At 33.7% G+C, this 22006-nt stretch overlaps 1 protein-coding gene across 2 annotated transcripts in view; it reads left to right on the plus strand.

The window, feature by feature from the left end:
* The window catches only part of LOC136031732 (uncharacterized), a 182602-nt gene that overhangs the window by 128365 nt on the left and 32231 nt on the right, over positions 1-22006 (plus strand). Inside the window, exon 15 of one of the 2 annotated variants that reach the window (XM_065711440.1) lies at positions 6379-6574. In XM_065711440.1, coding sequence (XP_065567512.1) covers positions 6379-6564 — 186 coding nt within the window. In that variant the 3' untranslated portion in view covers positions 6565-6574. Of the gene's footprint in view, positions 1-6378; positions 7778-22006 lie in introns of those variants that run through there. The other variant, XM_065711439.1, reaches the window with a different exon arrangement.

A 22006-nucleotide genomic window follows, 5' to 3' on the forward strand; every position in this document is an offset into this window, starting at 1 on the left:
ACATTTTTTTCGCTCACTTGCTGCTAATTTTTCACACACGCTCCTTATTTTCAAACTTGGCGCCCACTAAATATAACTGGAGATGTAGCTATGTAACTGGAGATGGGGTCCTGCAAAAATTAAGATGTTTTTTTATCCTTTCCTAGATTTTTTGCCCCCTCCCCCTAAATTTTGAAAAACAACTTTTTGGGTGGGGTACTTTCATTGCGAAAATTTTGGAAAAATGACAATCCCCCCCCTAGTTTTTGAAAGATACATTTTGTCCCCTTCTAAATTTCTGTAAATTAACATCATTGACGGAGGTTTTTGCGAAATATCTACTTTGATTTTTGTTTCTTCATTGCCCGAAAATTATCCTCGTTCCGTTTTGTCTTCTTTTTTCTTCGTTTTTTTTTCGTTCCTCGTTTTTTGCACTAACAACTTATCGCAGCACAAGCTGTATAAAGCCGTAATGAGTTTCTTTGCTATATTTAGCTCAAGGTTGCCACCTCCTGGACAAGCAGGGATACGATGGGGGATGAGGGTGATTACCCCCCCCCCCAAACAAATTTTTCAGAATCCTTCCTAAATTGTGCTATTGAGTACTATATACGAAAATTAAGGACTGAAAAATCGATCGTTTTCCGAAATAACAACAAATAAAAACTTCTTAGGTCTGGAATCCCTAGGTCTTAAGTCTGGAAGGTAAAATGTTCCAAAATCCCTTCTCTTCATTCTTTAACTTTGTCGTACTTTCCCTTTGGTTTTTACAGTTTTAGAGGAGAATTTCCTGGGGGCTATTGTCTGTGGGGAGGAATTGTCTTGGAGGGATTAGCCGGACTCCTTCTGAATCAATGACTTCAGTTAATAAAATTTTAAAAGGAAGGACTTCCTTTCCCCTCCCCAAAAAAAGCTCGTAGTTTATAAAAAAAAATGTATCCACTGCAGAAAAATGAGTATTATGCTAACTTGATAGTACGTTTTGGTTATTGACAAAAATTAGGGCCCGGAAAGTTACGGGTCTTTTAATGTTTTTGAAGTAAAATTATCTATAGCCACTATATACCTAGAAGTTGATTTGAAGGTCCTAGTAGCAACTCATTACCACTATTAAACATCCCCCCCTCTCCTTAAGAAAGAAGAGTCATAAAAAAGAAATTATATCCTAAAGAACACTTCATATAATGCTAATTTTGATAATCTGTTTTGATGATTGAAAAAATAAATGTTCGGAAAAGTGCAAATTCGTTATTTTAAAATGCGGATTTATGTATTTCTTGGGATTTTTATTGGCTGTTTTGGAGTGGGGGGGTCAAAAATTTGCATTATTGTAAGTACTTAAGGCACGTTTGGAAGCAGCTTGGAGTGCAGAGAGTGGTATCATTTAATGGAAATGCAGGGGGAGATGTATTTTTCAAAATCTAGAGGGACGATTTAGTCTGTTTTTATATTTTAAATTAAAATGTCAAAAATGCATCTTTTAAAATCTGAGGGTGGGGAGCAAATGACCCCCTCTCAAGTTGACGCCTCTTACTGTAAATTTCAGACAGCTCTCTGTATTCTCAAACAGAATCTGCTATTACTATTGTCTATAAAGATCTGATGGATTTTAGTACTTGTTTTGCTGTCATATCAAAAGCACTTAAATTTTTGGGAAAATTTTCAAACGTTGAGAAAATAATCTTTACTTTTTCTCAACTTTGTTTATTTGAACTTGTTATTTACTTTCTTTAATTTATTTCAATAATTCGAAAAGGCGAAAACCCAAATGGAATTAAGAGAAAAAATGACGCGTGGAAGAACGTTTTATAGTGAGGCAATAGGTTTTTTTTCCTTTTCCTTTTTTGTAAATCTTAATTAGTTAATTATATTTACTATGGTTATTTAAAAAATTGAGAATTATAATTTTCCAGTTAAATATTATGACCGGGGTTAGACTTGTGACAATGAATCGTATCTAATCGGATTCGTAAATTCCGTCCAACTATGAAAGACTTATCCGGTTTGTTCAATCGTTTCTGGTAAAAAGAATACACATTCTATTGTGTGCTTTTTATCATCTTTAGTGCTAAGGTTTATTGTATTCCGAGTAGTCTGAATGTCCGTAAATAGTTGTATTTTAGCCCTTAAAGAAACCGTCTTTTACTTCTTGACGCCAGTTCTGTTAAAAGTTATAAAGGGAATTACGTCATCGATTAGATAAACCCCAATAATGTTTATTGCCTTGATAAAGCAAAGCTTTAATATCTTCTTGGCTTAAGAACTTCCGTATCATATCAAAGCAGGTTTTCTGGAATCACAACTTGGGGTAATCATGTGAAAGACCACCCAATAAATGATAGTCAAGTGCTATGTTGAGCAACATTTGCGCAATCCTTAAAGTATTAACGTCATATAAAAATACGTTCCTTGGACCAAGGCGTACCAATTAGGGGTGGGAGATTGTAATTGTCTGTATTTTTGCTGTACTTTCCCCCTTAATTTTAATTGATTAGTCTGAAATTAAAATTTTAGTGATTATCTTCCTGGCTTAAGAACTTGCGTGTCATATCAAAGCAGGTTCTCTGTAATCACAACTTGTAGTAATCATTTGAAAGACTACCTAATAAATAATAGTTAAGAGCTATGTTGGGTAACATTGCGCAATCCTTAACGTATTAAAGGAATAAAAAATAATGGACCAAGGGGTACCATTTAGCGGTGGGGGGTTTTTAATTGTCTGTATTTTTTTCTGTACTTTTCCCCTTAATTTTCAAAACACCTTTTCTTATGTTTTTTTTATTATTATTAAAAATATATCCTTGCTTCTCCTGTACGTATTCTTGAAAATTTAGGGCCAGTAATCGTGATCTACTTACCAGGTTTTCCTATCATCGACTTTTTGAAAGTGCAAGCTAATTTTTTAAGGTGTTTTTTTATAGAAGAAAAGACGAAAAAAGGTTAATTTCTCCTCGATCGACTTTTTATATGTTGTAAAGAATTTCTTGACTCGAATGATATCAAAATCGAAACTTTTTCAATCTTTTTACGTCATTTCTCTGACTTTTTTAAAACTACCCTTGGCGTACCAATGCAATTGAAATAAGAATATTTTGTGCCCTAGAGTCATCATAATGCCTGGACCAACCCGCTTCAATATTCATACCTAAAAACTGTAATTTTCTAAGGTTTTGATTTTGGTCACTTTAAATCTATGAATTTTCTAGGGCAATAACACATTTTCATCCGTGTTGTCACATCGAATCGTGAAAATTAATGAGTAGAAATAATTATTAAAATTTGACAACATCTTCAGTTAATAAAAAATCACACGTAGCAGTTTGTTGACTCCCCAGAAAAAACTATACCTTCAAAGAAAAGCTGTATATTCTCAAATCGTTTTTTGCTGAAGTACAATTTTTGCTTTTTTTTGTCTTTGGCGCCCGCAACAGTCAAAACCGCACCAATGTTTATGTAGGGCTTTTTATTAAAAATAAGTTGCTGATTTTTTCTAGTTTAACATATGATTTACATATGCAACGTATGGTTTACATTAACATATGCTTTAAATAGATTAGGTTGGAGGAGGAGCGTGCGTAGCTGTGTTGGCCTCAGGCGGCTTGGTGCTGCAGTGAGTTATCAGTAGTAGTAGTAATAGTTCGCATATGATTGTGTAAGTTTCAATTTAACCAGTTCAAGCAATCAAATTTAATTTTCACTGGTGCTTTAAGAATTTCCATATCATTTCGAATCAGGTTTTCTGGAATTCAAATTTAATTTCCGATTTTTCTTAGTTTTTTTTTACTATGTAAATGTGTGAGAAAGTTTCCATTTAATCACTTCAAACGATGATATTTTATTTCTGCTGTCCTTGGTATTTTAAGAGGTATGTACAGAGGTGTTACCAACGTGGTACAATTGTAGTGTTTTTGTAAAATTCAAATTTTTCTGTACATTTGGGGTTTGCTTGCTGCTCTCTGACTCGGATATCTATTGAAGTTTAAGTTTATCGAAAATTTTCTTCTTGTTACGCCAATTTTTTTTTATAGCGGCTGTTTATATGGTACTACTTAATCTCCTGTGGTATAATTTTAGCGGGAAAACTGGTATAGTTTATTTCAAAGTGTCGGCAACGCTGATGTAGAGCAAGATTTGCGCAATCCCTAAATGGCTAATCATTCTTTGTTCGTCAGTTCTTCCGATTATGTTGTATCTTAAATTGTTTTCTCTTACATCAGAATGTAACTTTCTTGGCGCCATCAAGGACTAAAAAAAGAAAAAGTTGCTTGGGTCTGTGGATTGAACAATTTTGTAATGGTCTGTAACTTGCTATAATTCACCATTTTTAACTGCTTTTAATATAATTGTTTCAAACTAAAGTATAATATTTAAGGTCGTGTCAAGAGGAGGGGTAGGGGTTTTGAGTCTCCCTCCCATTTTTTTTCCGACTCTTTAAAACGTAATAAAAATGCATATAAACAAGCTTTTGATTATTATTTTTTATTATACCCCCCCGCCGGCAAGGATCTGCACCAAGCCATCTTCTGTGTTAAAAAAAAAAAAAAAAAAAAAAAAAAGGAAAAATAACATTTTGGAGTCAACTCGAATAGAGTAGGAGAAACACTAAAAAATACTGAGTACTAAAAAATAAAATCCTGGATACGCGTCATTTACAAAGTTATAATACATTTACTTTATTACTGGCAATGAAAGGATAATAAAAAAATAAACTTAGCCTTTCAATTTCAAATACAGTGGGAGCTTCAACCATTTGAGCCGTGGTCCAAAGTGTCATCTCAATGTCGCAGAAGTTCAAAATGCCCTTTCAAAACCAAGTTTTAGAAGAGTTTATTTGTTTCCCTTTGAGAAATAAACTTTTCTTTTAGAATTTGCTAGATATTTCGTTTCGATTTGAATTTCGGATGTTGTCACATTTCGGATTTTTTCTTTCAAAACGTTGACGAAAAATAAATATAAAATCACGATAATAATCAAGGTGACTGGAAAGAACTAATGGAAATAAACTGAATTCTTAATATTTGATTATTTAGTTCTTGGAAACTCACCAATTCAAAAATTTATTTCACTGCAATTTCTATTTTATTTAGCGATGTTGTAAATATAAAAGAAAATATTTGTAATATTGTGCGTTTCAGCAAGGGGAAAAAGATGCAACAAGCGTTAGACTTTTACGGGTAGGAAGGGGGAAAATAATTGTAGCCAAAATCCTGTTGGTAGTAATTTTGGTTCGTTTTGACTTGAACATTCAATTTAATGTTGTAAATTGTTTCCTTCAAAAAACGCATAACTTCGTTTGAGATCTTCTGAAATTGTGATTCTTTCTTGTTTAAATTAAATAATCTTAAATTAGTGGTTGGGATAATAGCAAAAAGACAAGATTTAATGGGCAGTACCTTGCCTGGTAGTCATAGGACGGTATCACCCACCTTTATCCATGAAATGCATTTTAGGGATATGGAAAATGATCCCCATCCTGTCAAATTTATACATATTATAATCGATAATAATAAAAAAATTGATCCTTATTAATGAAACATAAAAAGGAATCATAAAAATGTGCAAAATTCTGAAACTCTTTTTCTCTCCAACTATGTAACCTTGAAGGTTCGAGTCGTAACCTTCGTAACCTTCAAGGTTCAAGGTTACTTCGTAACCTTGAACCTTGACGTTACCTTCCTCTGCTATTAAATTTTTTGGTATCATAAATATATATTCTAGTGACAGTCTATACATGTGTTATCAGTATATATTCTAATTCCGTGTTTTTTTTTTCATAAAGTAGTTTTTGTATATGTTGGTTTGATGTTACCTTGTCATCTTTTTGTTGCGTTTTTTGTTTAAAGTATGTTCCGTTTTCCAGTTTTTTAAGGGTTTAGATTCTTTCTTTCCTAACGCTGAGAACGTCGCGTTGTATACAAGTGAAATATTCATTGGTTGTTCTTCTTTTTCTTCCCACTGGCCATAGAACTTCGTTTTTCAACATTTTCTTCTTTAGTTTAGCCATAAGACTGACACAGTTTGGCGCTGCTGCGGCGGCCTCAGGCAGTCTTTTGCTGCAATTAGTTTTCTGTTCTGCGAGGAAAATGCTGCAAAAATTAGATTTTGAAATCTGTTATTTAATCTAATGAAATAATTATTTCAACCTATTTGTGAATTCTCTAATTTTTTCAAAGTAAATAAATTTAAGAAGAATAATTTTGACAAATCGTCACTGTCACACATTAAGGTCTGACGGGCCATGGAAGAAAAAAAAAATCCTTTTGCATTTTCAAACCTTTCCCTGTAAAAATCCTCAAAGGGGGGACCTGTATAATATCAATCTTCCCAGACCAGGCTCCTAAGATGTGATTTAATGAATATTTTTTGTGTGTAAGTTAATGAAATAAATTTTGATTTCAGGTTTATGCCAGTGGTCAACTTGATTTTGCCGAGAGTGTATTAGATTCAGCAAGCGGTGAAAATTTAACAACCCAGACAATGAACCCTCTAAATAGCACTTTACAAACGAGTGATGAGTGTATCCGAAGTGAAACTGCTCAGTGTAATTCCGCTGAGCCACAGACATCCAAATTTTTTTTTCTTTGAGATGAGTAAGGTATTGAATTTTACCTTGCTCTTGTTTTTTTTAATTTAATGTTTTAGTTTTTTAATCATGTTTTGCTCTTGTTGTGCGTTTAAGGATGCTTGTAATCATTGTTACATTTATTTACCAAGTCAAGTACCTTCATAAAGCTTTTGATTATAATTGGATTGTGAAACGAATTATTAATTATAACTGAATTAGAATTGAAGTTTTAGTGAATTTGTGTAACGAATTATAATTAAATTGTGGATTGATATATAACCGAGTTATTAATTCAAATAACTGTCACTATAGTTGAATTAGATATGCTTTATAATCATATTACAATTCACTAATAATTAAGGTTGAATTATTATTGAAATAACGTAATGAATAATAACTGAGGGTGTGCTCCAGAATTCAATATTCAATATTGTTATTACCTTCAGCCTAAAATGGGAGGTAACAGCAAATTTTGCCCCTAAAGTGCTTAAAAAGGACAAACATTGTTGTCCATTTTGCATTCTTATTCTGAAAAACTATTAATAATTTTATATTATTTACTGTATTTGAACGAAAATAATAGCATATAATTAATTATCAGTAGTCTTCATTATTGTTATAATTCTTCGCCTAAAATTACAGATAACAACAAATTTAGCCCCTTAAATGCTGATGAAAGGGGCTAACATTTTGGTCGGCCTGCCTTTGTAGTAAGACAAATTGTTATAACCTTGTGTTTTCTGTTGTCTTGGAACGAAAATAATTGCACATAATTAATTATCATTAGTGGTATCATTATTATTACCTTAAGCCTTAGATGACAGATCAAAACGAATTTAGCCCCTTAAATGCTTATAAAAGTAGCTAATAATATAGTTCATTGTGGACTTTTAGTAAGGCGGATTGTTATAACCTTGTGTTTCGGTTCTCTTGGAACGAAAATAATACCGAATAATCAATTATCATTAAATAGTCTATATTGTTATTACCTTAAGCCTAAAACCTAAAATGACAAATATCAACAAATTTAGCCCCTTAAATGTTTATAAAAAGCTGACATTATAGTCCATTCTGCATTTTTAATAAGACAAATTGTTATAACCTTATGTTTTCTGTTCTCTTGGAACGAAAATAATACAAAATAATTAATTATGACAAGGGATAATTGAGTTAGGGAACATACCGCTAGTTTAAAATTGCCGTGTGAGCCGTGTGATAATATATATATATATATATATATATATATATATATATATATATATATATATATATATATATATATATATATATATATATATATATATATATATAGTCCTTTCTTATTAGTCCTATTCTGATCATTGTCTTACTGTCATTAATTTTTTTTTTAGTTCAAAAACGCCGTACAAACTTTTCATCAGTTTTCAGTTTCCAAACTTTTCACTTTCATTTAAGTTGTTGTGATTTAAAAGAATAAGTTTAAGTTTTGTGATTCAAAAGTGTGCCATGTTTCATGAGACGAAGGGTTGCGCCCTCTAATTTGAACAAAGCACTGATCGTGGAATTTAGTCTCTTTTCCATTGTGTCGGTTGGCCTTCGATAAACTTGGAAGGATATTTTCTTCCCAAAAGAATTTGAAAATAGAGCTTCCGAAATCATAATTGTTTTTACCTTAAAAATGTTGTTTGTGAATAAAATGGAAATGTGAAAACATATAGCAATTGGCGAAGCCTTTAATTTAGACTTTGAATTAAAAAAAAGGTTAAAACTTAAGGGTTTAAGTTAACATTAATTTACTATAACCAATGTTACTTGATAACCCTAAAATTAATGAAGAGTTAATTTAACATTAAGGTTGACGATTAATCTATCATTAATTTGAACAAAAAATTTAAGTGAAATTAAACAAGTTTTAATATTCATCTAGACTTTGTTTTACTTTTAATTAAGACAGTTAGATTTATTGGTAGATAAGAAATTAATGAAAAACTTCACAACATTTGTAAAGATTTAATGGTAAAGTACGACTAACATAAATGTAAATAAAAGGCTAATTGCTAAAATTCTTGACTAAGACAGTGAACTAATTAAAATGACTAATTTGAGACCCGTTTCTTAATTAAAAGTTCCATTTTTATATGTTACAGTATTTTCAAGGACACGTAAATGAAGAAAGGAATTAATTTTCACTGTACGTGTAATTAGGCGTTAATAATAGTCCAAGGAAGTATGCGATTCTTTTCATAATTAATTTTATGCTTCTTAATGGCTTTTGAGTTACTGTTGAACTGCTCGTTACTTAGTACCATGGACATTGAAAATGAAAATAGTTTTTTGAAATTCGTCTAATGTCAATTGGTCATTGTCAATTTTCATTTGAAATTGATCAAATGTCAATTGGTCAATGTCAATTTTCATTTGAGATTTGCCAAATGTCGATTAGTCAATTCCAATTTTCGTTTGAAATTCGTCTAATGTCAATTGGTCATTGTCAATTTTCATTTGAAACTAGTGAAATGTTGATTGGTCAATGCTAATTTTCATTTGAAATTGGTCAAATGTCAATTTTCGTTTGAGAGTTGCAAACTGTCGATTAGTCAATGCCAATTTTCATTTGAATTCGTCTAATGTCGATTGGTCAATGCCAATTTTCATTTGAAATTGATCAATGTCAATTTTTGACATTGGTCAACTTCAGTTGGTGAGGCAGAAAATCATACAATCATTTTTATCTTAATAGATTAGGAAAAATCATGGATTCAGTTTTTAATGAAAAAGATCTCCATATGCAGTTGTTGGTAGTAAGGGGTGCCAGATAAGGAAAATAAGCTAAACAGATATGGCACCAAGCAGTTAAAGAAGGTTTATATTTTCTTGGAAGGTGTGGCTGTCCCTTTGGGAATTAATAATTTTTTATTTTGTAAAAATTATTAATTCCCTTTGGGAATTAATAATTCTTTATTTTGTAATTTTACGTACGACAAGTTTCGTCGAATTTACCTAACTAGTCTTGCTTATTTATTTTCATGGCTCTACGTTGCAACGCTGACGAAAATATACCAGGAACGAAACCGGGGGGGGGGGGGGTAAAATTGGTGCTCTAACGGCTTTCAATTTACATTGAATTAACTTTTACTATCTTTTGAATAGATTTTTTTTAGAAGCTGAAATATATTTATTTTTTTTGATAAAAAATTGAGTTTTCAAACTTAATTCAAAAAGTTAAGTTTCATCATTTGGACATTTAACAAATAGCTTTAACGAGTGAAAGAGGAACTGTGGCAGTACAGTGGATTAATCTCCGCTTGGCAGCACTGAATCCAGCTTTTGAATCAAGCTCTGGGGGGTCAACGGAGAAGGCCCCCTAGTAGGAAATATATTCCTACGAAACATCACTTAATGCCTTATGTGTCAGAGAATGCCCAGGAGAAACTATTAGTTGCTTAATGTTCCCTATCGGCCGGGACCAGACGAAGAACTGTCCTACCCTGCGCCAATTGACTTGCAATTACTTCTGACGACCACTTTGATCTCGGTTACAGCTTCCCCGGAGATCTTCATCCCGTTTCTGTCCCATCTCCTACCTTGCCTCCGGAAGCTTCTCCATGGCTCAGGGTCCTCTTTGAATTTGTGCCAAAGATTTTTTCTCCCCTATGTCTCTAGGATAGCGCTGACTTGCAGATAAGGACGTCACGACATGTCGTATCTTTTGGACGACGAAAGATGTGACCGAGTAGCTTGACTTACTGAATAATTATTTGCTGAAATAAATTCTTAATTTAGATAGTAAATTGGTTTAAATAATTAATTTAATTGTTTAATTTTAATAATTAATTATAAAATTCAATTTAAATGGGGTAAATGATTTAGTTAATAGATTAAATAACTTACTAATGAAAGAGGACAATTTGGATAAATCTGTATGAGTTTCAAAAAGCTATCAATAGACAAAAGCCATAACAACCAATTACGAAGTTAATTGTAGGATGAATTTCCTTATTTATTCTTTGTTGTTCTTGTGATTTTTGCTGATCTTCGGATCACTTTAAACATTGTCAACAAATTCAAGTATTATATTTTGTGTAGTTATATGTTTTATTTTCCTTGCCGTACTTTTTTTACTCGGTTTCTGAGTTTTCATCTTCTTAAGGTTCATGTTCCCTTTCAAACTATTTAATTTCAGATCTATTCATTCACTGTGCCATAATTATGGTATTACGTGTCAAAAGTTCATTTCATTTTGAAAATTCCAAAAATACAATTAGATGGATGGATAAAGTTGAATCTTTGCTATCTAATTTTAGCAACCCTGTCGTCTTTGAAACACTGAAACTGTAAGACTGCACAAAAATAGCACAGGAAACATATACTTTGAGGTAGAATTCAGTTTAGCCAACTTTGAATCAGATCCAGGCAGGGGTGTATCTGGCGTGATGGGGGGGGCAGGGTGTTTTAACCTTCCCACCCTCCGAAATATTGTACGTTTCGCAGAAACGTAACAAAAATGTATATAAACAAATTTCGATACGTTTTTTAAAGTATTTTGTTCCACTACCCTCCCCCCTCCATCCATTAAAGAAATATCCTCCTCCCAAAGAAATCCTAGCTACGGCATCGAATGCATGGCTGCCCCACTAGTTTGATTTTGGTTTGATTGGTAATTGTGATAGAGAAGTGGCTTGTTGTGTTACATTTTGCCATCAGGGGGCATTTGTTTGTTTTTTTTTCTAAATTGAGCCAATGGGGAAGTAAACCAGACCTCGTCCCACCTGGGTTTGGTTCTGGAAACGTGTCGCGCTGCCATTTGCACTAAATTTAACCTATGGTCCAAGCTTTTGAAGTTAGCATTTTTATTTATTTTTATTTTACAAAAATTACCAAGATTTTATCAGTTTCATAGGTAAAAGTCATTTAGAAGACGAGGCGATTAAATGCACTTTTGTAGTTTTTAGATTTTACCACTCAATAATTTGGTTTACTTTTAATTTTATATGTGTGCCTAGAAATTATGTAGTGGTTAGAATTAGCTGTCCGAAAACCACATAAATAATTTTTCCGAAAAAATACCTTGTTATATATAATAACTAAATTTAGGATATGGCTAAATTATTGAATAATAAATTTCTGATGGAGTTTAATATTACAAAGTTCAAACTGTAATGCACTCTGGCATATCCTAAACAACCAAAAAATAAGCAAAAAACAACCAAAAAATAAGCAAAAAACAACCAAAAAATAAGCAAAAAATAACCAAAATATTACAAAGTTCAAACTGTAATGCACTCTTGCATATCCTAAACAACCAAAAAATAAGCAAAGCCGCACTTTCCCTCCAGATGATTAGTAATGCGTACACACTTTCATTTTTTCTGCTTTTTATCTAATTTGTCTTTTAGGGATAATTGGTTTGGCCTCAAAATGACACAAAATTTTCACCAGCCTAATTTCAATCACTGTTTTATCTACACTTTTTTTTTAATTTGGTGCTTTCAAATTTTGGTACTTCTAATTTTTTTTAAATAAGTTCTGGCAGGAAAGAGTGAATTTTGTCAAATGAAATTGATGTCGCTATTGGAATTTTTCCTTGCGTGTCTGATTGAAAGTGAAGTTTTAGAGGTCTTTCATGAACATATCTCGAAAAATCCAATACTCATTCGAATAGCTATCTAAAACAGGGTTTCAATGGTACACTATTTTTTTACCCCCGCATAAGCAGTAAACTTCTAACGCGAACCAAAAGAGTATGCCTGTTACATCTTTAAAATTAATTCTTTGGAAATTACAGGCTCAGATGCAAAGACCTGTCTAACCTTAGACCTTCTCTCTTACCCCTGCCCCTAAATTTTAGTAAATTGGTGTCGCTGGTTACAGCATTTCCTACCGTCGAATACAGAATGCAACAAGTAGATGGTGATTTCCTGCTTAGTTTCTTACTTGTAATTATTAATCAGTTACAACAATACGGCAGTGTCATTTTGCAAGTAATTCTGCGTGCAACACCAAGTAGCAACACTAATTATTAATATTGGTGTATTAATTAAATTAATTATTGATTAAATTAATTAATTAAGTTAATTAATTATTAAATTGATTAATTAAATAAATTATTTTAATTAATTCAATTAATTAAAATTAATAGGCGTAGCAACACCAATTATTAATCAGTTACAACAATACGGCAATGTCATTTTGCAAGTAATTCTGCGTGCAACACCAAGTAGCAACACCAATTATTAATATTGGCGTAGTAATTAAAATTAAGTAATTCTGCGTGCAATACCAAGTAGCAACACTAATTATTAATATTGGTGTATTAATTAAAATTAAATTAATTATTGATTAAATTAATTTAAGTTAATTAATTAATAAATTGATTAATTAAATTAATTATTTTAATTAATTCAATTAATTAACATTAATTGACATAGCAACACCAATAATTAATCAGTTGCAACAATACGGCAATGTCATTTTGCAAGTAATTCTGCGTGCAACACCAAGTAGCAGTTTTTTTTGTTTTTTTTTAGTGAGAATGCAAACACAAATATTTATAAATCAAGCTTCAAGTTACATCAGCTGTTATTGCAGCAGTCTTTTTTTAATTTATTTTTTCATCAAAATAATGTAAAAAAAGCTATTGCAGCCAAAAAAAGGGAAATTTTTTTAGGGTTTATAGAATTTTATGGTGAAAAATCGCTTTGTTGAGTGTTTTGGTATCACTGCGATATAGACTCACTAAAATTTTACCGTATGTTTACTGGCAGGTTAATGGCTCTTTGTCACATAACAGTGACTAGAAGTCCTACAAGTCTAGAAGTCACATAATCTTTGGACGAGTTTTATTCTTCTAAGATTTTTCTTCAGAGAAATAGCACATAGTGAGATTTGACGCGTCCGCGCTGAGAATGTGTCCTCTTGTTATAAAATATCGAAATCGCTCTTATAATATCTTATATATTTCATGTAATGTTACCATTTGATTTCTTAATCCCACCCCCCTAATCTGGGGCTCACCCCTCAAATTTTTGCGCATTTGCTTTTTAAGACTAACGGAGGTTCTTTAATATATTATTGTTACTATGCGATCCTATGTTCAGAAAAAAAAAAATCAGAATTTGAAAGACATCTTTGGTGTTTTGTCACAAGGATTACCAGATCGGGTACTGTCGTGTTTGTGGCTACTAAATTGATTTCGTAATTTTTATATGGCCACTCACAAGGCTCCATGATATGTGGCTACATGGCTGCCCTCCCCTCTTGGGAGCTCTGACCTGAATTTGGGTTCTTAAGAAACGTCTACATCTATTTCCCTCAAGAAGTGCATTAAATATATGTATATTTAATATATTAGGACAATTTTTGAATTCACTGTGGTAATGACGAGCCCAATTATGAAGTGCAATTATTTTTGTAGTTTTAATTTTTAAACCTTCTTTAAAAGGTGCCTCTTCAAAAGGTGTTGATTGCTTTAGGATGGATTCAGTGGAAAAACTGAAATAAGGTGTACAGTATTGTACTTTAATGACCTTTTTTCCTTTGCATCTACTGTTAGGGCTCATGCTCACCTTTTTGACTGATTTTGTAAATAAGAAAAAAGATTGCTAGTTGAAGCCCTTTACTTGGTAATTAAATCGTAATAAGTATGGAATCAGTACAAAAGTGTATGCTTTAGCTTTGTTTTATAACTCATTTTTGTGTCTTTAGTTTTATTGAGGGGTCGCCCACTTTGAAATTAGAAGTGTGGAACACGTAGAGAAGAAAGTGGCTCAATATTTACACCAGATGGTTATGAGTGAGTGACCCCTCGAATTTTATTGCGGAGAAGCCTAGGTATCTTGTTTGGTTTTAAGCCTTGGTACCTGTATGATGAATTTATGGATTTTTTCTTTTTGTGTTTCGTCGGAAATTGTTGGTGGCTACATCTAGTAAGGCTATTTGATTGATTTTATTTGGTAATAAAATGATTCTCTAACATTGCATTTGTCTCAGTAATCTTATTCGGATCATTTTATTTGTCTTTCAGCTTTGGTGTGGAGGCCGAAATAGTACTTAAAATAGAAATTTAATTATAATGATAATTTGATAATGCAAAATTTAGCCATTTAGATTGCCGTAAGTGCCTTCCGTGATTTTTCATGGCAAAAAATTGCGCTACGGTATTTTTGTGCCCTTGGGTGAACGTACTGTATGGTTTTCCACTTAAATTAAAAAACTTAGAAAATAGTCTTAGGTCTAATTCTTACCTTGTATTTCAAAGTTTCTTACTTTCTTCATAAAAAAGAAAATGCCTTTCAAAATAACAAATATCGTTTTGGATTTTTCTGATATATTCTGCGAATCAAATTCTCAGAAAAAGAGTAAAATTGTAAACTCTTTTTTTTAAACAGTTCTTGGTAACGAGCTGTAAGTGAGGAGCGACTCGGCCCAATAGTAACTGAAACTCTGAAAAACATAATTTTGATAGCAATAGATATATCAAAAGAATTGGCTTTTTATGCTGATTTCAAATATATAAGTTTCAATAAGTTTAGTTGTATTTAAGTTCGCGAACCTAAGAAAATTTGCCTGGTTTCCGAAAAAAGGGGGAAACATCCCCAAAAAGTTGTAGAATCTTAAAGAAAATCACACCGTCAGATTCAGCGTGCTAGAGAACCCTACTGTAGTGGTTTCAAGCTCCTATATGCTAAATAGTTTTTTTTTAGAAGAAAAATCACATATACCTATTTTTTTTCGCTCTCAGGGGTGAACTTGTCAACCCAGTGGTCCTAGAATATCGGGAGAGGACTCATTCAAACGAAATTCAAAAGTTCTAAAAAAAAAATGGAGGGCAACTAGGCCCCCTCCCTTGCTCCTATTTTACTCAAAATTGTCCGATCAAAATTTTGAGATAGTTGTTCTGTTAAGTATAGCAGAAAGGCCGAATAAATATGCCTTTGGATATTATTATGGCCCACCTCCGCCCCTAGAAAAAAGTTTTAAGTTAAAAAACTTAACCATTATTTTACGTATAGTATTTGTCCTGGGAAGTATGCATACATTTTTCGGGTGAGCGGGGCAAATTTTCTGCTGTTGGGATGTCTTGCTTTCTCTTGGCCGGCTCAATCTTATACGTGGAGATGTTAAAGGTAATTCTCCGGTGTAAGTTTTCAACAGTATTGAATTGTCTACAGAATAAATCCGTAGAAAGGAAAGATTTTTCCGTGAAGGTGTAGCCAGATTTCTGGCATGATTTAAGGCAGGATGGACTCGCAAAGAATGTTCCTATACCTCCCATGTTAAACATTTGGAGTTTGCCTGACGTTCCTGAATTAGTGATTTTGCCGGTTTTTATGTCAATAGAAGTAAAAAAATCTGGTGAATATTTTGGCATAATCAAATCTTAAAGCCGATAATTATTTTTTTTATAATTCCAAAATAATTATAAAACCTGTTTCGGGTTTGCATTCTAGATTGCTATGCTTGACATTGTTGTTGTGGGGTATCAAAAAATAGAGCAAAAAATTTTCTATTCATCAATAAGAAACTTTTTTCTATAATATATACCTCCTGGCTGCAGTCCCTTCAAATACTTTACATATTTGTGTTCCGAAATCAAAATTTCCCCTCAAAAGGTTAGATTGAGCTGTAATCGGAGCATCTAAGAATGCAAAAATTACACCAAGGGGCTAACCACTCGGATTGTTCAGGAGCGATTCAGTCAAGTATTATTTAGTTCTAACCTGTTTAAACAGAGTCTGGAGAAGAAGTAAGGTGCAGACACCAAACTGCCGGTTAATGAATATATAAGAAAATTGTATTGTATAAATAATTAAGGATAAGCTGCGTCTAATCCTAGAGATAAATTGAACACAGCACAAGGGCCGAATAAGAAGCAATGGTTTTATTTTAAAAAGATTGATCTATCGTTTTGTTTAATTAAAATAAATTCAGGACAAATTTATGTATTGTAGTATAAGTACAATTTTGCATAATCTTCGTACTGAAATAAGAATTAAAAATATATAAAACAAGCTAATTAATAACTAATGAATGAAACAAAATAACTAATGAACGAAACAAAATGTCCCCAGAATATTTAAATTTGTAATAGCAAGACCCGAGTCTTACTGTAGAACTACCAAAGCAAACTACAAAAGCAGTCAATGACCAGTCTCAAGTCCAAGGCCTTTCCAAGAAACAATCCAACCCCTTGGTAAATAAACCCCAATAAAAATTACCCATACTAAAGCAGTCAAATGACCAGTCTCAAGTCCAAGGCCTTTCCAAGAAACAATTCAACCCCTTAGTAAGTGAAACCGTATAAAAATGGTCAAAACCCTAATAAAGTTCTTATATAGTTCTTGTTATTGACCACAGTAACATGGGAAAAAAGAAATATGCGAGGGCTCCATTTGCCAAATGTGCAGGCCCATCGTGAAAAGTTGAAATTAAATTATCGGGCTAGAGGGAGACCGCGTTTACCAAAATATATACTACTACTACTACTACTAATAACTCACTGCAGCACCAAGCCGCCTGAGGCCAACACAGCTACGCACGCTCCTCCTCCAACCTAATCTATTTAAAGCCTCCCTCTTTACACCCTCCCAGGAAGTTCCCATTTCCTTTAAATCCTTATTTATGACATCCTCCCAACCCAGACAAGGACGACCTGCTTTCCGTGTAGCCCCAGACGGTTGGCCAAAAAGGACAATCTTCGGTAATCTGTCATCCTTCATCCGTAGAACGTGGCCTAGCCATCTCAACCTTTCTTTCATTATAGCCCCAGAAAGCGGGATTGAACCACACTTTTCGTACAACCTACTGTTTGAAATACGGTCAGTCAGCCGGGTACCCAGAACAATCCGTAGGCAATTTCTCTGGAAAACATCTAGTAAATTTTCATCTGCTTTCCGGAGTGTCCATGCTTCAGAGCCATATTTGACCACTGTCATCACTGTAGCTTCCAATATTCTAATCTTGGTTTGTAGGCTTATCTTTCTATTCTTCCAAACTTTTTTTAACTGTGAAAAAACACCCTGAGCTTTAGCTATTCTACTTTTAACATCTTCACTGCTCCCACCATCTTTACTAATAATACTACCAAGGTAACTGAAGCTCCCAACCTGATCAATCTTTTCGTTACCTAAGGTCACCTGTTCATCTTCACTTATTCCTAACCTTAGTGACTTAGTCTTCTTAACATTAATTTTCAAGCCTATTTTAGCACCCTGAACTCGTAAAACCTCTAAAAATTCATTCATTTTGCTCACACTTTCATCTAATATGCTTAAATCATCAGCATAATCTAAGTCCAGGAGCGTTCTTCCTCCCCATTTGATTCCATGGTCTCCAATTGCCTTTCCTGTGCTCCTTAAGACGAAGTCCATCAAAATGATCCATATAAAGGGGGATAGAACACAACCCTGCTTAACTCCTGATTTAATACAAAACCAGTTGCTAACCTCATTTCCTACCTTAACCGCAGCAGTATTATTCTCGTACATAGCGCAAATCACTTTAATGTATTTTTCTGGTATACCATATAACGATAAGACCTTTGTTAACGCTGTTCTATCAACAGAATCGAAAGCTTGCTCATAATCGATAAAACTAAGGACCAAAGGTGTTTGACAACGAAGGGACTTCTCAATTATTAACCTAAGAGTGAAAACATGGTCGACACATCCTCTACCTTTTCTAAAACCGCATTGTTCTTCCCTTAAAACTTTGTCTACAGCATGTCTCAGTCTAAAAAGTATCATATTACTCAGTAATTTGCTACCTACAGAGACCAGACTAATGCCTCGATAATTCCGACATTCACTCTCGTCACCTTTCTTATACAGTGGTTTAATTAAGGTTTTCCTAAAATCATTGGGTACTTCCCCTTTTTCAAAAATCATGTTCATAATCTTCAGTAGCTTATTCCTAACCTCAGAGCCACCATATTTAAGGAACTCATTAATCATACTATCAGCACCTGGGGCCTTATTATTTTTTAATCCTTCTAGTACTGTCGCTAATTCTTCCTCACTAAACAAATCTTCCTTCACATCCAAGGTATCACAAACTTTTTCATTTTCATCTATATCTTTTCCTGCAACTGTATCTCGGTTTAGCACATTCTCAAAATGTTCCACCCATCTTTCTTTAACTTTTTCCTTATCACTAATTGTGACCCCATTTCTATCTTTAACTGGGACTAGTCCGGATCGGCTACTCCCTTTCAATTTATTAACATGCCAGTATAATATTTTACTATTATGCCGTCTAGCCGCATCTTCCAGATCCTCAGCAATTTTATCCATCGCCTCCATTTCACATCTCCTTAGTTCATATTTTAATGCTTTCTCCACTTTCTTTACATTCCTTTTGTTTTCATACGACCTATCGCTCAGATAATTCTTATACAAACCCCTTCTACTCTCTATTAAACCTAAAGCTTTTTCACTAATATTCCTAGTTGCTGTCTTAGCACTCTTCCCTAGGACACCATCAGCAACTTCACAAATTGTTTTTCTGAAATTATTCCATCCATCTTCCACATTGTCAAATTTTAAACCCTCAAGTTTAGTACTCAACTGTTCCTGGAATTTTTTTCTCAAATTTTCATCCTGAAGTCTACCAACATCATAACTTCCCGGGGGGGAGTTACTCTTCCGAAATTTCAGCTTTAAATTAACCTTAGACACTACTAGATGGTGATCTTTACTTTTAACATCAATAACGGCACTCCTATACACCCTAGTATCTTGTATTGATCCTGCTAGTCTTCTGTTTACAATAACATAATCAATAAGGTTTGCTGTCTTACCATCACGTGAATACCATGTCAACTTATGGGCCATTTTGTGACCAAACACCGTATTGGTTATAACTAGGTTGTTATACCTACAAAATTGCAAAAGCCTATAGCCATTACTGTTTTCTTTTCCTACACCAAAATTACCTAGGCTAGGATACCATCTATCCCTATTTCTACCAACCTGGGCATTAAAATCTCCTAGCAAAAACACCATATTTCTACCTGGTACCCTGTCTATTTGCTCCTGTAACTGTAAGTAAAATTCATCTGAGTCACTAGTATCTCCATCAGTTGGTTCAATGGGGGCATATACTACTATAACTGATACCCTAAACTTTTTAGTCATAAAATGAGCAATTAGTATTCTATTATTAATACCTTCCCAGCCTAAACAAGACTTAGCAGCTTCCTTATTCATCATGAGCCCTACTCCCTGTCTATGTACCCCATCCTTCCTTCCTGAGTAAACAAATTCTATGTCACCTAATTTCATGCTTCCTACCCCTGGGATATGAGTTTCTGAAACTCCTAATAAATCCAGTTCAAACCGTCTGAATTCGTCAGTCAAAATGTCGATGCGATAGTCATTTTTTAACGTCGTAACATTCCAAGTTCCAATTTTCATGTTCTTTAAATCTTTGAAATTATTTTGGCCTCAAGAAAAGCAGTGATCCCGGATACCAGTGCAGGATGGGGACCAACATATCTTCTCAAGTCTACACCGAAGCGCTTAAGCCGGCTTAGAACCGGACAGCAAGAAGTCCCTGGGACCTCCAGTAAGTTGGAGGCTTTGTGCAATCCTGGGCCCATCTTGGTCACAACATGGTTTTCAGCACTTGGCGATGCTCTTCTATCAACAAGAGTCGAAATCCTGCACAGACAGTCCCAAGCCTATTACCTCCGACTCATTATATATTCATGCCTACAAATATTATGCTACTAAGGGGAGGCAGCCCATAGTAGATAAATTAGCTAGGAAGAGGTTTTTCAGCCCGAAAACGCCCATCAAAACAAACCAAGCCCAGAAAATTATCCAATAATCAGAATCCCGTACGAGTGCTGTGTTGTTTACTAGGCTATAATTTCCTCGAGGGGCGCCACTCCTCAAGTGGGAAAAATTGACCGCAAGTTTCCCAGTCTTGCAGGTACCCCGAAAGGGTCGAGGCAGCCCTTTACTAAGGCCGTTGTCCATAAATCTGGATCTTACGCCCTTTCGCAGTTGTCCTCCTATAGAGGATCCTCCCACAATGGTGTTCTGCTTCACCATGCAATTTAACCCATTACTGGGAGAAGGTTTGTAACTCATCTGACGCGTGAACACGGCAGTTGGCCCTGCTGAGTGTACATTTGAGGGGCCTTCTTCCTCCTCCACCTGAAATTATGACCCCCAGGGGAGGGTTTCCCAGTTTCTATTATGGGCCCCACTGGGACAAGGTCCTACTTGGCCTAAGCCTCCTATGGAGCTACTCTACCTATCTATAGGGGTTTACATATATACATATACATATATATATATATACACATATACACACATACATATATATACATATATACATACACATATATATACATACATATACATACACACATACACATACACATACACACACATACACATACATACACATATACTCACTAACGTGCAAATATATACCCTGAATTGGTATAGGCTAGGTCTGTATATGGTGAATATTAATTTCCTTTCTGATGCAAATGCACAGTAACTTTGGATTCAGGATGCAATTCTGACTATAGAGATAAGTATTTTTCTTACTTGAAGTGTATGTGCAGAATTAGAAATTCTGCTGGTACTACAAAAGTAGACCTAAGTAGCCAATTTAGCCTGTTTGAAACATCTCACAAGCCAACACCTTATAAAAAAAAAAAAAAAAAAAAAAAAAAAAAAAAAAAAAAAAAAAAAAAAAAAAAAAACTAGTTAAAAACTCTGCTAATACTGCAAAGGTAGACCTAAGTATCCAATTTAGCCTGTTTGAAACATCTCACAAGCCAACACCCTATAGAAAACACCTTTACTTACATTTGCTAAGGTAATGAGACTGTCTAAAATAGAAAAATGATATAGATTATAACAGACATTTTACAGTAGAGGAGCTATAGAAAGTTATTTGAAAGTTATCATTAACAGCACCATGTTTAGACATGATTTACCCACAGTATATCATACACTGAATTGACAAATGGATAAGAACATTGTTAGAAATTATTAACAAAGCCTGGGAAGACAGAAAATTTCCAAAAATATGGAAGGATGGGGTACTGACTATGATTCCTGAACAAGGCAAAGATAATTCGAAAATTGAAAACTTAAAGATGATTACTCTACTATCTGTGTTAGGAAAAGTCTATGAAAGAATGGCTAAGGAGAGGCTTACATAGAAAGTGGAAAAACAAACACTTTGAAAGATGTTCAATGTGGTTTTAGAAAGAACAGATCTACTATAGAAGCATCACAAATGTTTGTAAATGATGCAGTATATTGTTTGGAAAATCTGTTTAGCAGTTTTCTTTGATGTGAGTAGTGCTTTTGACAGTATGGTTAATCAACATATACTAGAAGGAATAATTACAGCAAATGTTAGAGGATGTTTACTAAGATTTTCTTATGATTATCTACAAGAACAAGAAGTGACAGTAAAAGTGGGTAAAGCATATTTGGAAAGAAAGGTACTGAGAAA

The sequence above is a fragment of the Artemia franciscana genome, chromosome 10 (assembly GCF_032884065.1).
Source record: "Artemia franciscana chromosome 10, ASM3288406v1, whole genome shotgun sequence".
Classification (NCBI taxonomy): domain Eukaryota; kingdom Metazoa; phylum Arthropoda; class Branchiopoda; order Anostraca; family Artemiidae; genus Artemia; species Artemia franciscana.